Below are 17,510 nucleotides of genomic sequence, written 5' to 3'. Positions count from 1 at the left end.
GGCGTCCAAGGGCGGGTGACGGGGAAATACCACGACCCGCGCTTCCCCACTCCTGGCTGCCACGGCGCGGGTGGCTCCTCCTCCGGGCCGGTCCCGAGCCGGGCGGCGGGTGGGAGGGAGGCGGGGAGCGAGGGCGGAGGCTCCGGGAGGAGGAGGGACCAGGCGCGCCTGTGACAGGGTGGCAGCCGAGAAGCGGACGCGTTGCCGCCGCCGCTCCTCCTCCTGCAGCTCCTCTCGCGGCCGCCGCCGCCACCTCCGCCGCTGCCGAAGTTTCACTCCCGACCCTCAGCGGGAGCCCCAGCGCGGAGCAGAGCGGTTGCCTCGCCTGGAGCTGCAGCGCAGCGCCGGCAGCTCGGCGTGGGGACTGCCAGCCCGCGTTGGCACCCAGGCTGCGTTTCACGGCTCGGGCTGGGGTCGCAGAGACCCAGCTGGGGCGGCAGCCAGCCTAGGGGACCCGCGACATCGCCCACACCGCCCAATCTGCATCCGAGCCCGGGGCTGCCGCGATGGCCGTGCGCTCCCGCCGCCCGTGGGTGAGCGTGGCTCTGGGGTTGGTCTTGGGCTTCACCGCCGCGTCCTGGCTCATCGCCCCCCGTGTGGCCGAGCTGAGCGAGAGAAGGCGACACGGTTCCAGTCTCTGCTCCTACTACGGCCGCTTGGCCACCGGGCCCCGTGCGGGCGCGCAGCAGCCGCTCCCCCAGCCCCAGTCCCAGCCGAGGCTAGAGCAGTCGCCGCCCCCTGCCAGCCAGGAGCTCCAGGGGCCGCAGCGGCCGGAGGCGGCGCCGGGAGGTCCCAGTTTTCGGAGCAGCCCCTGGCAGCAGCCAGCTCCGCTGCCGCAGAGGAGGCGAGGACAGGAGCCCGAAGGTGCGACGGCTCTTCCCGGCGCTCCAGCTGCCAAAGGGGAACCCGAGGAGGAGGACGGGGGCGCGGCTGGACCTCGGAAGGGTGGCCGGCCGGGGAGCAGCCACAATGGCAGCGGGGATGGGGGCGCCGCTGCCCCGAACTCTGCACCCGGGGACTTCCTGTACGTGGGTGTGATGACCGCGCAGAAGTACCTGGGCAGCCGCGCGCTGGCCGCGCAGAGGACCTGGGCGCGCTTCATCCCTGGCCGCGTGGAGTTCTTTTCCAGTCAGCAGCCTCCCAGTGCCGTTCTCGGCCAGCCCCCTCCACCTTTGCCTGTCATCGAGCTGCCAGGGGTGGACGATTCCTACCCTCCCCAGAAAAAGTCCTTCATGATGATCAAGTACATGCACGACCACTACCTGGACAAGTATGAGTGGTTCATGCGCGCCGACGACGACGTCTACATCAAAGGTGACCTCCCAGTGCTGCTGTCCCCCGCTGCCCACCTCCAAATTCCTTTCGCTGCTGTCAACCCCAGCCCCTCCACTGCTTCTCTGCCAGCACTTGCTCTGGGTTTCTGCAGCCCCTGGCCCGCTATCCCCACCCTCGCATCCGCCCACCATTCTTAGCCTGCTCCTCCTCTTCTGCAGTCTGGACCCTCCTCATACCTGCTCAGCCTTATTCACTTTGCTTGCTCTTGCTGTTTGTAGTTTCTTCCATCTGGCTCAGGTCCCTACTCGAAAGGCGAAGAAAGGGACCTTAGAGCTAACCCAAAAGCCATGCCCACCCCTCCCCCAAGTAGGTGATAGTTTCCCAAATCTGTCCAGAGGGGCGTGTCCTGGCTAGAGGGAAGCAAGATGCAGGATGCTGGTTAGAGCAGCAGGTCTGGAGATTTCGCGTTGCTGCTTTACTCCCCTGCTCCTTTGTCTCAGCTTGGTCTAGAGCAGTTTTAGAACCGCTGGGGTTGAGGATAGCCATCTTTTAATGCCCCAGACCCGCGTTTGAACATTCTGTTGCTTTTAGAAACTTGTCCCACACCGAGACCTTGGATACACTCACCAGCCCAGCATGCTAGCTGTTCGTCATTCTCTACCACACTTTAATAAATCCCAGAGGTGATGGGTGGGGCTTCCCAAAGGTCAGGTGGAGAAGAAAGTTGAAGGAGTTCCGTTTTACACAGACCCTGATAGCTAGCTGCACGCTGCATCTTGCACACTAACGGTAGATACTTTCCAGTTCATCTTGGTGGCTGCAACGTTTGACAGAGTCTAGAACTACCCAGAACCACATCATACAGACACAGCATGAGGAAACTTTGTCGGGAAAGGGCAGATTTCCAACCTCCCTTCCCCCGAGAATTTGTAAGCTCAATGGCTCAGTGCTCCTTACAGCACAAGAGTAAATCTTTTTGGTTCAGACAGTGGGAAAGGTGGGAAAAGTTTGCAAAGAAAGAAATGGGCTTATCCTGAAGAAGCAATGCCTGCTTTCCAAGCTTTCCGACCCTTTGTTCGGTGGAGGGTAGTCCTTCCTCAGTATGTGCTGGCTATTTGTAAATCTATGTGACAAGATCAAGGTTAATATCCTTCACCAAATGTTAGGCCAAGCAAATGCAAAGGTCTTCTCTGGGACAAGGAGTTGTTGTTAACAGTCGATTTTCTGAGTTTTGAGTTGGGAGGAGCAGAATCACTATGGTGGTGCCTTTTGAAATGAGAGATTTTGATAGTTAACTGCAAACAAACCTATGATGATTGCATTCTTCAAATGTGGTATTTGTAGTTGATTCAGAAAAATGTGTTTTTCAAAAGTATTGACACTTCAGTAACTTCTTGCTTTGTGGTCCTTGAACTTCAGGGTAATTATCTTCTGTTTCTTATAGAAAAAATCACAAAAGGTTTCCTCGCAAAGGGCTGTGCTTTGCAGTGTACGTTGATACTGCCTACTTCTGTCATTTGTTTTAATCCTTTGAAGTATTATTGCCCTTCAAATCTTTGAAATGTCATATTTTTTCTATTAAAAATAAAAAAGGAGTTTTGTATTAAGAACTCAGTCATAGTTTAAAAAAATCCTTGTTGAGAACTAGAGGGTGTGACATGTGTCCTGTTCATCGAAAACCAGAGCACCAAGGCTGAGTAAGACTGTGAAGAGGTTGGCTACTTATTCTGATATATTGCTATATAGAATATCAAATGCTTTGAACTCTTACAGCTACAGAGCCCTTTATCTTATGTCCTTTCCTTTGATCAACTTACCACCCACAAGTCAATTTATCGCATTATTTTGACTGTAATGTCTTTGACTTTTTCCCTCTAGGGCAAATCCTTCCCAAGTTCAGTTTCAAGATGAAGTTTCATTTAAATGCCCCCTTAAATAATGTAGGTTGTATGTGTCTGAAGTAAATTAATAAAAAACACCCAACCAAGTCAACAATTATAGAAGGAAACCCTATAGTTGGATATTGTAGCTATGGAGGTAGTTAAATTAACAAAGTGCTTGCCTTGCAGGCATCAGAACTACAGTTGCATCCCCTAAAACCATGTAAAAAGAAAAAAGCTAGACATGGCAGAATACTCCCTGGCCTGCCAGTCTAGTCTACTTGGATAGCTCTGGGCAAGTTAGAAAGACAATGTCTCCATAAACAAGGTGCATGGAGCCAGAAGAAGAACACCTACAGTTGAACTCTGGCCTTCATGTACATGCCTATGACGTCACACCTCTACCTGTAAGGGTATAGACACAAATATGGGTACAAAGAAAACTGTTTATTAACTATCAGAAGACTGCCCGAACAACACCAAATGCCAGGGTTTGACATTGAGTTATATTTCTGGGAATATTTTTTACTTCAAATGTACTAAGAATCTTTACTCCCCCTCTCTTTATCTGGCCTCTGGTGCAAGTTTGATGATTGTTATATGTGCTTAAATTGTATTAAGATTTAAGAAACAATCATAATTTGTGTTTTAAAAATTATAGGAGGGAGGATTGTTTCTTCTTCCTGGCAGTCTAAGGTGTACACCAAGGTTAAGAGCAGTGGCGGAGGAAGTTCTTTAACTCTACTGAACACAAATTGCCTGTGAAATGAGAGAATTAGGTGGCTCTTGGTTTTCTCTTTGTAGGTGATAAATTAGAAGAATTCCTTAGGTCCCTAAATAGCAGCAAACCTCTCTACCTGGGACAGACTGGCCTGGGGAATACGGAAGAACTTGGAAAGCTGGGACTGGAGCCTGGGGAGAACTTCTGCATGGGAGGACCTGGCATGATCTTCAGCCGAGAAGTTCTCAGGAGGATGGTGCCTCACATCGGCGAATGCCTCAGAGAAATGTACACCACTCACGAGGACGTGGAAGTGGGGCGCTGTGTTCGCCGCTTTGGTGGGACTCAGTGTGTCTGGTCTTACGAGGTAAGCCTTGAGGTGTGGCAAATACACAGGTGCATGCTACTTCACGTCCTGGACAAGAACCCTGTTTCTCCTTTACTTATCTTTATTTGCTTAAAAAATTTATAGTAGTCATCTTTATGGATTTGGGAATGATTGTGGGATACATCTTTCTTATTGGACCCAAAGCCTGTCTGAGGTTTTGAGGTTGGTTTGGATCTTAACTTTGAACAGACTTTTTGTTTCATCTCTGTGAGATACAATTCCTCCTATTCTTCTGTATTTGCTTTTTCTGGTGTTTACATGCACGTGTATTTATTTGATGTCTCTAACAAGAGGGCTAATTTTAGTTCCTTCCACTACAATTTTAATTATTTGGTACTGTCCCAACACTTGTTTTTCTTATTTACATGACAACAGCCCTTTGCTTTCACATGACTAAAATTTAGTTTCCTTGGGAACATTCAAGTGGGAATTGAACACTTAGTGGGAGGTCAGCAATGTGTCATTCATGATAGGTTCATTTTCAACACTTTAAACACTCTATTTGATAGTGTATGAGCGATCTGGGGAAATGACTGAGGGTGTCACATAACTGCATTTTCACCTGTTCCCTAGACTTTATGCCTATTTTGGTGACAATTTATCAACAGCCAGACTTATTTGAATAATCAGAGGTATAGACTGTTATGACATTGGGGCCATTAGTTTTGTGAACTTTTCCCTTTAGAATTTGACTTTGAAATCAAATGAATTGTCCTTTAAAATAGATTTCCTGAAAGATAATCTTAGTAACAATTGATTTGACTTTTAAATAATACATTGCAATTTTAATGCAGTTTGTTTTCAGATATTTGAAGTTTAATCTGATTTCACCTAAGCAGTGGACACTGTTTAAAATTGCATTTTAACTTCTTTGTTTATCTTAAACAATTTTAGAAATTTAGTGAAGAGGACATATTTTTATGAAAATATGTTTCTTGTGAAATGATTGTACATCAAAGTTCTAAGTTTGGTTCCTTTTTTTCTTTTTTCTTTTAGAAGTGTAATATTACTTTAGTTTATTTAGTTTTTTTAACCAAATATTTTGTGATACAATTCAATGAGTTATTTGGTGTAATGATTACACACAAGGACTTCCTGATAATTATGATTTTGGATATGTATTAGGCAAATCTAGATGATTATGTAAGTAGTTCTTTTTAACGATAAAATAGCAAATTTTATTTTTATAAAACTGTCCTTTAGTTTTGCTAAAACATTTCTGTAATTCTGACATTTGCAAACCTGAAGAGGGAAGACTGAGAGTTTGAGATTAGCCTGAGATGTGTAGTCAGGCTCTCTTCAAAACAAAACAGAACGCCAGTATTTAGAAGAAGCTTGACAACAAAGTGTTAGAGCTTTTATCACTAAAGGTGACTTCACTAACTCAATAAAAAAATTCTCTCCACCATAAAATTATCTGGGAAAGGCAACACATGCTTAGTGTATAAAACACATTGGTTAATCTTATGGCAAGATATGTTACAGCCCTTTGGAATGAATTGGTGAAAACAAAAGGGAGAAATATGTGGGTTTCATTCTTTCTCTTTTTTTTTTTGATAATTTACTGCTGTTAATGAAAAAGAAAGTTTTAGCAAGCTATCATTTATTACCTTCCACATTTTCATTGATCCTGCAATGAACACCCAGGCTTTACCTAATGCTTCATCTGTTCATGTTCCATGACAGGAAAATGTGCTCAAGTGATGGGCGAGCTCTCTTTCAGACTGTATGTTGGTGATGTTTCTAGTAACTTTCGCCGTATGTTTTTATTTGAATGACACTTGCTCATCACTGACTTCAGCACCTCTGTCGACAGATCAGGAGCTGTATCATATAGCACGGATTCATAAACTTTACTCATGTTGCAGCTATTAACCATATTGATTCACCTGTACCAAGTGAGTCACACTACAAATTAAAACTTTTAGTTTCCGAGTCCATGCTTTCATGATCTTTTTGACAAAACATTGGAAAACTGTATTCTCTTTTATTTTAGAAATTATAAAGAATCAATGGTAGTAAACTGACCGTGAAACTCAGAATGCTTCTAAATTGCATTATAATGTGGCCGAATTAAAGGACAATATATGGAATAAATTATTTAAATATGCATTGTTCAAGTATCTTAAACTAGTTAGAATCTATCTACTTAAGGGAAAATGACTCAGATAATTTGTAGATTCATTTATAGAGTTTCCTGAGTTTTTCTTAAAGTCTCAATAGGCAAGAGAGTTAGAGCCGTCCCTGCCTACCATCACTCCCACAAACACCTGGGCACTCTTTTCTTTCTCCCTTCTTATTCCAGAAAAACAAAACAAAAGCAACAACATCAACAAAACACATTTCCTCTCACAAAATGAAAACTTAACATTTACACAGAACCTTCTTTGTAAATGTTATAGCAATTGTTTGTAATAGCCCCAAACTGGAGACAACTCTAGTGACCTGCAGTAGGCCAATCTGCTTAGCTTTCAGGAACTTACAGCGTTAGGCATCTGAGAACTTCTCTTGGTGTATCTTGGGACTTTGAGACACTAATGTATAACTTCAGTACCTAGTAATCAGATTCCAATAGTCTGGGCATGCAGGTTTGCCAGTTAGCACCTTCTTTTCTCCTATCTCCTTATCTGCACACCCCCACCCCCGCCCACCTCCGAGCCACAACCTTGTCTCTCATTGCATAGAGTGCACCTGATGCCTTTGGAGAGTGTAGGTGGATATTTTCCCACTTGGGACTGAAACACCCATTTTTCAAGTTGTTAGTGCTCAAGAACTTCCCAGGTGGCTGTTGTACTTGTACTCGCCTCTGATGCTGTGTACAGATTGAGGCCTATTAGAAGGTGATTTTGGTGTACTCACTGTGTGCTAGCATTGATTGGCATCTTCTGCTGGCCAAGATCACTTGTCTGGTGGAGTCTTGACTTGCCTGTTGTTGATCTCTGTTGCCTTAAGAGGCTAAATATGGCTCTCAGCATTGCCTTGTCAGTGGCGGTTTTAAAGTTTTGTGATTTTAGTTTTGTTTTCTGATTCCTTCAGCAAAGGCAGGCAGTTTTCAGTTCTTTTTATATCTCGTTGACACCAGGATTTTTATTGTATATGTCTGGCTCAAGTTGACAAAAACAACACTATGTTTTTTGAGCTAGACAACCCTCAGGCTAGAAATTTTCTGAGGTTATTTTCCATAAATGAATGACTCTTGGCAGTAAGAATAAAATTTATATTTTAAATACTTTGTAGTGCAGATTACACATAGTGGTTATTAACCACAAGTCACCACTAATGCATGGGTGTCACATTAAGGAAAGAAATAAATGCACTTCCCCTCAGAGTTGATTAAACAAGAACAAGTCCCCATTGGAATTGTCATTCTCTCTGTCTTCTTCCCTCTGCCTGTCTGTTGTTGGAGTCCAAGTCTGTGTTTGTGTTTTTGTCTGTGTATTTGTCTATCTTTCACAAAGGGCTTTAATCTGTCTTTATTGATCACCATGGAAAACGTCACATGAGGAAGGGATGGGAAACTTTACAGAAATCTTCTCCAGACTTTTTACAAGGGATTAAGTCACTGGTTTCAACTGATCCCAACTGACCCTAATAAAAGCATCATTATTTATCAACTAATGTTGATAAATAGTTGCTTTGCAACTTTATGGTAGGGTTTTAGAAGTTGTTTTCAGCTTCTGTATTTGCTGCTTTCAGAAATGATACACATGCATTATCTGGGTTGAGATCTTGGAAAAGTACATAATTTAATATTGCAGATATACATAATTTTATATTGTAAACATTGTTTACTTGGGAACCCCAAGGCAAGTAGGATAGGTTCTCATAAAGGTCTCTTAAAAGCAAGTTAAACAAACAGTTTGAGTAGGCTAGCTGTCTTAAGTAACATAAAGGTATGTATGTCATTGACTCTGGCTCTGAGGTCCAGAAAATGTTCTAGGCTCTTAGAATGTTAGAGATGCCGTCATAATATTGCATTGCTACCCTTTGTAAAAAAGTCAATATTTTTTCAGAAATTCCCATTAAAGTTGTGTGTCATATACACTTCTATTTTATTGTAAATTAGCTTATTTATATACTCATACTTAGTCATTAGCAGTATTGAAAATTTTATTTAAGTACTATCACTCATATTTAAGCATTGAAATAATTTTAGTTTCAGTAATATTCTCACCCTGTGAGTTCTGCATTTATTCATCAAAGATCAATTGAAGACTTAGTTTTTGTCATTTTGATTTTTACAGTAAAATAAAACCAGTGAAAAGATATATAACTCAACTGCCTGTTGTTTCAAAAGCCAGTTCTACGTTGGTAAAAAAATATTTTTTCTGTGGCTTTAAAGAACCATTTCCCATGACTAAACAGAATTTTATTTGACTCTTTTCATACTTAACTTTATGCCAGAAGTCTGATGTTCACTTTTGGCCCATTAATGGCTATAAAAATCATAGTGAATTGTATTATTTTACAAAAGGTTATATTTCATGAGTTGTTCCTGGACTTTTAAGTAAACCCAGAGAGCTGAGTGAGACATTAGACTATATGTGAAGCTTTCATATCATCTTTTAGGTTCAGAGTATCTGTGCCATTCATTCCCATGGGGCTTTCCCACATACTTCTTAGCTTCTTTCTGGTCTTTGTGAATTATTACTTCTTTCCCCTCCTCCTCCATCTCCTCTTTTTCTTGCTTTCGTATTTCTCTCCTCTTCCCGCACGCCCATATGGTGTATGCATGAGTATGTACAGGTTTGCACATGTGTGTGTCAGTGCCCTCACTTGTGTGAGCCTGTGTAGAGGCCAGCGATTGATACTGGTTTCTTCCTCAAATCATTTTTTTTTTTTGACAGGACATTGCACTGAACCAGAAGTTCATCATTTAGGCAACTCTGTCCCCCCCCCCCCCCAGTTCTGAACACTGGGGTTACAGAACATGCTGCCACATGTGGTTTTTATTCTGGGTCTGGGGACCTGAACTCAGTTCCAGTGGTTGCATAGCAACCACTTTACTAATGGTGCCATCTCCCCAGCCTAATGACAGGTGACGGTTTAGCTCTGTGGTCAGCATGTTTGATGTCCCTGGGAATAATGAATAGGCATGGTAAAATCCAAGTCATGGATTTTCATATAAACCACAGTCTTTCAAAAGTGTTGTTGTTGTTGTTGTTTTTTTTGTTTTTGGTATGATTCTGTCACTATTTGTTTCTTTCCTAGAAGCAGCAAGCATCTCACACCCACTCTTTCCTCCCCCACCCCACTTGACAGATGAACTCATTTCATGAGACTTTGTTGCTGCCACACTGCTTTCTTTATTGTGCAAAATAAAATCACCTTCTGAAGTGATGGGAAAACAGTGCAGCTTTCAATGCTTTGTAAGCGTGGTTTATTTTCATTGCTAACTGGTCCCTTATCACCTGACCTGAGACAGTTTAGGCATTCTAATTAGATGCTTTCCAATAGTTGAAGACACTGCTAAGTTTGAAAGATGCCTCCAGACAACTGGAAATAAAATGCATAATAACATGACACTCATTTCTGTCAGTTTTAAATTCTTTTCTTAATAAGTCACAAAGATTGTAATTTCTTAAAAACAACAACAACAAAATAACAACCCCATTTCCGGTTCCACTTTCATTGTGTTGTTGTCTAAAACAGTATGCTCTTTGAGAGACATTGATTCAGCTGTTTCTCTATTTAGCAAGTATTAAAAAACACAAAAGAAATGCACCAGATATCAGCTTATTTGCATTATACCATGTTTCCAGACATTTTGTTCAAGACATTTAATTGATGTAAGAATGAAAAACTACCGAGATGTGTGAGTCATTATTAAATGATGTCAAATACTAAAGCCAGTCAAGGAAGGTGGGAATTGAGAAGTACCAGGGCCTCACAGGCCCAGTATTGTCCTAGTTTAATCTCCTAAAAAACAATACTTCGGTCCAGGCCCATTGTCATCCATCATGTGTGTTTAATGTTTTTCTGTCCCGGAACTGTATCAGACATTAACAGTTCAGTAAGTGTGTTACAAGTTTATGAACTAAATGAATAAAAAGATTTACTCTTTAAAACCCAACAGACATTGCTTTGAGCTTAACAGACAATGAAATTGATTTCTTAATTGTTTTGAGATTCTCAAATCTTTATTTACTGTTTATAATTTTGACAGCCACATTCTTCATTCTTTGTGTTCAATGGTATCTGGAGTTCTTTTTACTATATTTTTTCATTTCATTAATTTTTATTGGAAAGTTATTTATTCATAAAACTCCTATATCCCTAACAGATGATTTAAATATACATACATAAGAAAAATAGCTGTTAAAATTCAAAGTAATCAGAGGAAAAGAAACTGCAGAAAAATACGGTGATAAGTATAAAAATACACATTGGCTATTATTTTCTGAGCATTAAATAACGTTTCTGAATATTAGGGCCTAATAAAAAGAAGCAAGTGAGGGCAATGGGTATGGAGGATTAGCAGACCAGACACTCAGAGAATGTAACATGGATATTTCATGTAACTTCTCTCAACAGTAGCCAGGGCCAGAAGGCAGAAGGGCGATTCTGCACAAGGAATTCCCTGTAGAGGAAACACAGTTGCCATCAATTGTACCAGTGTTCCGTGTATTGCTTGATTTTCTTTTAAAATGTAAAGTGTTCTTCAGAGAATCCTCCATGACTACTACAACTGTCTCAAATATTTTCTAATAGGCTGGCAAATTGATAGTTTGAGAAATGTATTTTTGTTGTTGTTGCACACACCAAAGTACAGGTGTTGTGATTTTTGTTGAGGGACTGTCTGTGATGACTTAGGGAAGCTGGGGAAGATGGGAGGACTCCTGTAGATGGAACAGGCGGCTATCTTAAGACAGGATCACCATCCCACCTGAGGAGCTCAGAGGAGTGGAATTCAAAAAAAACTGGGCCAAGAATTTAAAGCACCATTACATAACTAAGAGTTGATTATTAGGAATGTGTCTTTTCATTAATAGTCATTTAATTTTGAGGTAAAAACACAAATCAAAGTATAAGAAAATAAACACTGAAAGCTGTATTTAATGAGGTAAGATCCTATAATACCAGGATGAATTATTAATGAAATGAGGATACTTATTGTACATGACGAGTAGGTCTCCTTAAAATACATTTATTAAAGCACATTTAAATGTCCTGTTCATATAGTCAGCTTCTTTCACTTGCTCCAGTATGCCCAGGCAGCCTCCCCTACAGGCAGTGTATGGTGAATCTACCTTTCTCATCGTATGGCATGGACCACAAGGAGGTCTAAGACTTGTAACTCACTTCTTGCCTTCAGGTCTGACACAGAATTGGGCTCCCATCTCAGATAAGTTCTCAATGGTATTTACTTTCTGCACCATGGAAGAAGCTCCAGTTGACCGAAGGCTTGGGAATTAGGATTCACCAGACCCAGTATCATCGAAGTGGAGTTTATTAGTAATTATCTGACATGGAAAACAATAGGGAACTGTCTCGGGGTTCCTGTTCCAAGGAGACAGACCCTGTGCTCTCCTTTACTGCAGGGGCTTCAGATTCCTTTCCTTTTCTTTTTAACAGGTCAAGTCCTCACATGTGACCACGCCCAAAAGGCGTGGCCAGTGCTACAGGTGTGGAGGCAAATATATTGCTACAGTTGACTCCAACTCTGGTAATATGTTTTGTAATAAAGATGGTCACACGATTATTCGGTTTTATTAGCTTTGGCATCTCTTAGTACATAGAAGATATAAGCAGACACATTTAGTAACCTTGTTCTCTATTAATATCCTTTATTTCCATTGGATGTTACTAATGGCAAATTACTTCTGGAGCTAAACTATGCCACTCCAAATCCACTACCATCCACTGGCTGTATAGCTGTGGACAAGTTATTGTGTCTCTTGCTTCTTTGGCTTTCATCACCATCCATCATACTGAATGGTATTGCAGTAATACCTACTGCCGAGCGCTTCTTGGAAGACTAAATGGCTTAATGTGTTTAGAAGCATTTCAGAGTAGTGGCTGGGACTATTAAGCATTCTATGGCTGTTATCTGTTTTGGAAGAAGCAAAATACTGTAAAATAGTGCCAAGTTTACAGAATCTTCGTGAGAATCAAAAAGGTCAATAAATTGAAAACCTGTTAGGCACACAGGAAGTCATGTGTTCATGTCAGCTATCTCTAACATCCAAATGGCAGCGTTCATATGCTTTACCCCCATAGGAAGAGGGTGATGTCAATTGGAAAGAGTTTAGTTGTAGTGTGTCTTTGAAAATTCTGCTTTGCCATAGTAGGGAAAGTCTAGAGTAAGTGTTTTATTATTATTTATTATTAATTTTAAGATGTGTTTTTGTGTCCGTCCCTGTGTGAGTGTGTAAGCTTGAGTGTAGATTGCTGGAGTCCAGCTCCAGGTGAGGGCAGGGTCTGAAGAAGGGAGGATTCAATATCGGCAACAGGAGGGATCAGAATCGGGACACTTCTTTGTCTCGTTTTTTGGAGAGATGGACAGATAGGAAGCATACCCAGGCAGAGATGGAGGTTGCAGCAGAGGATGGAAGTTATAGGTGAGGGAAGACGTGAGCCAGGCTGTGATGGTCAGGAGAATCTTGCAACCCCACTGACTAGTGGCCAGAGTGCTTCTCTATTTATACAGAATTTACTAAGCAGATTCATGTTGTCCCAAAACATATATCATGCCATTTTAGTTTCTGGACATGTGTTTCATTTCCTTTTGCTCACCTTTTAGTCACCATTAACAAACTATGACAGACCAGAGTTATCATTTCCAATCATTTTCCCTCAAGTTTTGGCAGGCATCATCGATAAACAGGGTTATCTCTTATAATTATTCTTACTCACTAACCCCAAAACCCGGATTTTAAGAATCTGGAGGCATATGACAGCCTGTTCTCAGGCTGGTAGCTTTTGTGGCTACAAGGACACCAAAGTGAAATCTCCAAGCCAGCCTGAGCAGATTGCCATGTCCCGAGCAGTGTATTATTAACTCTTTATTTTTATTTTTATTTTTGGTTTTTACGAGACAGGGTTTCTCTGTGGCTTTGGAGGCTGTCGGTCCAGCCTGGCCTCGAACTCACAGAGATCTGCCTGCCTCTGCCTTCCGAGTGCTGGGATTAAAGGCGTGCGCCACCACCGCCCGGTGTATTATTAACTCTTAATGGTTAGAGTGCCCTAGAAATATCCTCAAGCCAAAGCTGCTGCAGTTAGTATTCAAGTTCTGGCATAATACAATATTCACATTTTGTATCTTTATAGAATTTTCCTGTATTGTAATCCTGGCGTTCTGTTGTTCCTTGGTCATACGACGCCGTAGTGGCTCTTCATGAGCTAACTTTTCTGAGAAAAGGAGGTCCTGACATATATTCTTTTATTGTCTTTCCACTCCATTCTTTGTTCATCAACATAAGTCTCTGTGTAGGGCAGAGGTAACTTAAACTACTCTAACTTTGTTGCTGCATGTACCACATAATTGTCTGGGTGTATAGTAGGACGAGGCTTGCAATCTGAACTGTGGCCAATTCCTTAGTCCACCGAAACTCGTTGACCTTTTTTAGTTTACTTTGTTCTGATTATCTTGATTCTGAGTAAGTACAGGGACAGATGTTTCAAGAGTGTCTCATAGCCTCTTAAAGAGACCTCTGGCTTCTTTATATGTGTCACAACCTCCAAGGCACAATAAGGAAGACCTTCAAGTAGAAAATATCTCCCTAAAGTATGGGGAATAGTATGTTCAGGACTGTCCTGGGGAAACTTAGAAGCAATACTCCTGGGAGAAGGCATAAATGATTCATAAGAAAATTTTCCAGAAATTCAATATCCCTAAATTGTACAAATATTAAAAGTCCCCCAAATATACAACAGGAGGAGATGAAAACCAAAGGTGGCACGGTGGCTATCATGTGACTCAGCTTTGCTGGCCTTAGGACTTTTGCCATTCCCATCAGATATGACTGTGTCAGTAGATGTCTGCAGAAGCCAAAAGAGAGCATCAGATCCCCTGGAGCTGGATACAGGTGGTAATATATAAATCACCTGATGTGGGTGACAGGAACCAGACTTGGGTCTTTTGTAAGAGCAGTGTGTTTACCTAACTGATGAGCCATTTCTCCAGCCCAATGTAATGGTTCTTTATTTTTGACTACATGGGTTTGAAAAGAGATGTGATATTGGAACCAATCTCTGGCCCGGTGTATCAGAATCTCTTAACAGGTGATGCCTGAAGCATGGATACTGCTTGACTTTTCTAATGCTCTAAGATGATCATAGAGCATTTCCTAGGTGACTAATGTGGATATAGTGTTGATATCATAGTACCCATTAAAATCTATGTATGCATGCTCATGTTAATTCTGGAGATGAACACTTTGCACAACAAGTGTTTTCTTCACTGACATATCTCCCTATTTCCTTACCATATGGATTTTAAATTAACTTTCATATTTAAATGTCCAGTCAATTTTGATTTATTCTTTATTTTATTTCCATTATTGGATTCATAGAGACCAACAAAACTTCTACATCATTGTCATCCATGTGTTTAAAACAGCCAGTCCCCGGGTTTTAAGGAAATAACATAAAACTATCACTTACAGTTGTGTGCCTTCTCACCCAAAGACTACGCTCACGTATTGCTTTCTTAAAAAAACATCAAAGGGGATCTTTCAGACACTCTTAAAACTATTTTTGCATTTTTAATGCTTAAGTAATTATAGCTCTTCCTAATGACTGTATCTGAGCAATATATAATAAGACTTCTAAAATACTTGTATACTGAGTCTCATGATTTTGCTTCCATAATACTGACTATTTTGCATTGAAATGGAGCTTTAAAGCCAAAGGGTATTAGAGTGATTTGTATGATAAGTTGCAGAAATGGTGGCTTTATAGATTTAGACATCTTTAAATGTATATTTGATGTCATCTGTGTATCATCCATAAACATTTCTTTGCCCATCATTGTACTGACTTCTCTGACGGTGGAAAGTATATGATGCGTAAAGGAAAGAAATGTTCCAGGGAATTGAAAAATGCAATGTTTCCCCGAAACCTATAGAAATATACAGGGCAGTTGGCAGTTGAGGAAAGCATGGAAGCCTGCTTAACATCGAGTTTGGGTTAAGTATATATTGAGGTAGGATAAGTGAGGATTAAAAGCTATAGCAGAATCCAGTTATAAAGGACTTGCACATTATTCCCCAATGGTCCAGATGTGTCTGTAGATTAGTGTGTGCATCTTAGAGTTTCATGGAATAGTGTGGACTTAGAAGGAGAGCGTGAGATTGTTAAAAATCCTTCTGGGTGACTTTAATGAACAGCTCGTGTAGAAAATCAGTCCTATGGGTAACTGAAAGCTTTGAAGAATTCTGAGTGGAGAATATTATACAGAGGTTTTTTTTTCTTAATGGCTCTAGTGTGGGAGGATGTCTTAGATGCCCTTATGCATAGGAATAATGCCTCATGAGATTTAGCTGTACTGTCTGAGTATGTAAGATGAATCTTAATAAAAGGCCCAAGGTGGAAATGAGCAGGATGAACTTAAGAGATAGTGAAGACAGAGGTTGGCAGAGCTATTGACAAGTAGTGGTGCAGTGGTACACTAAGGTGACTCCTGTGTTTTAGGCTTGAAGATGACAGCATTTGCAGAGGTAGAATACATGAGATGAGCAGGTATGGGTGATTGATGACTTTCAGGAATTGGCAGAACACAGGAGGCTGTCTACTCAGGGCACATCAAGTTCTATTCATTATTCATTTATTCAGCCAACAGTCACGATCATCCAAAGCCCAGGCATTCTTCCAGTAGCTGGGGTTTCAGCAAACATGTAGAACCAAGCTCTGGCCTTATTTTCTAGATTCAGAAAGAAGGTGAATTCTCACGAAAAGGCTGAGGGAGGCAGAGTGGGGGGCACGCAGCTCTACACAGGGAGGCGAGGTGGGCTTTACTGAGAAGATACTGTGTGAGTGATGCAGGTAACAAGGGAACACATTTCCAGCAAAGGAACGTGGACCAGCAAGCAGAGAACCAGCTAGAAGGCAAGGGAAGCTCAAGTGGAGTGACAGACTAGAGAGCTGAACAATGCGAGATCAAGATGGAGAAACGAGGGGAGCAGTCATCATGTGTGGCTCTGAAGTTCTTTGGGAGGACTTTTCCATAGAAAATCGAGTCCCACGTATCTTGAACAACTCTTCTTGCCAGTGAGGCGGGATGCCAAGCCACAATGAGCATTATCTTGTGTTGCATGGTTGTATTTGTCTTAATCAAACTTCACTTCTAGATAAAACAAGTGTTGTGTAAGTAATCATCTTACAGCCGACTATGGTGCCTGTGGGTCCTTCAGTCAACTCAAGGGCGTGAAGTGGGAGCAGAACGTGAGACTGGGAGTCTGAGCGGCTGTATTTCAGAAGAAAAAATTACCTTGTCCACAGCGACCATCCTATTTTTAATTAATATTTTATTTTAAAAGGTCATTTGTTTTAAACTTATTTAAGTAAAATTTAAATACTGAATATGGTGGTGTGAAAAAGTAAGATTATAAAATGGTCAGAAATTTATGACATATAAATATATATAGCAGAAAATCTATTTCTGTTCTTTATCTGACACTAGAATTTTCTCCTAATAACACATTTTATTTTTAAAAATTAAGACTCTTTTCTCCATTTGCAGTTTCTCCTGAATGTCAGAAAGCTCTGATTTAGTTTCTCTGCCTGGTTATTATTTTGTTTTTTTTTCATGGGAAGTAGAAGATGTAATATACACATTGTTCTGAACAGTAACTTTTTTCAGTTATGATCATTGCTGGGAGTTTTAGTTTGATGAACAAGTATCCCCTGCTAGGGGCGCCTGTATTGTACGCCCAGCTGGTGGCGCCATTGAGAGGTTATTGGATCAGGAGGACACTAGCTTCATTAATGGGTTATCTAGTGATGGGTTTGTAGCTGAACTGCCTAGGAGAGGTGGAGTCTGGTGGGAAAACTGGTCACTAAGTCTTGCCTTTGGAGGGCATTCCTTGTGCCTGGCCTCTTCTCCCTTCTGGGTTGCTGCCACAAGCTCATACCACTATGATATTCACTCTCATCCTAGGTCTAGGCAATGGAGTAAAAGCTTCAGAACCCGATAGAGCCAAATTAATCTTACTTTTAAGCTGTTTCTGTCAGGTATTTGTTATAGTAACAAAAAAAGTCTTAATGAGTATTACTCACACTGATACTAAATAGCCCCACTGGCTTG

At 41.4% G+C, this 17,510-nt stretch overlaps 1 protein-coding gene across 1 annotated transcript in view; it reads left to right on the top strand.

Moving 5' to 3' along the window:
- The first annotated feature begins 382 nt into the window (after positions 1-382).
- Chsy3 (chondroitin sulfate synthase 3) overlaps positions 383-17,510 on the top strand; it is a 232,624-nt gene continuing 215,496 nt past the window's right edge. The window contains exons 1-2 of the mRNA XM_005069085.4: positions 383-1,314; positions 3,960-4,243. Coding sequence (XP_005069142.1) covers positions 507-1,314; positions 3,960-4,243 — 1,092 coding nt within the window. The 5' untranslated portion in view covers positions 383-506. The remainder of the gene's footprint in view (positions 1,315-3,959; positions 4,244-17,510) is intronic.

The sequence above is a fragment of the Mesocricetus auratus genome, unplaced genomic scaffold (genome assembly GCF_017639785.1).
Source record: "Mesocricetus auratus isolate SY011 unplaced genomic scaffold, BCM_Maur_2.0 Super-Scaffold_6730, whole genome shotgun sequence".
Lineage (NCBI taxonomy): Eukaryota > Metazoa > Chordata > Mammalia > Rodentia > Cricetidae > Mesocricetus > Mesocricetus auratus.
The sequence above is the reverse complement of the archived record's forward strand: the minus strand, read 5'-3'. Positions and strand labels throughout refer to the sequence as shown.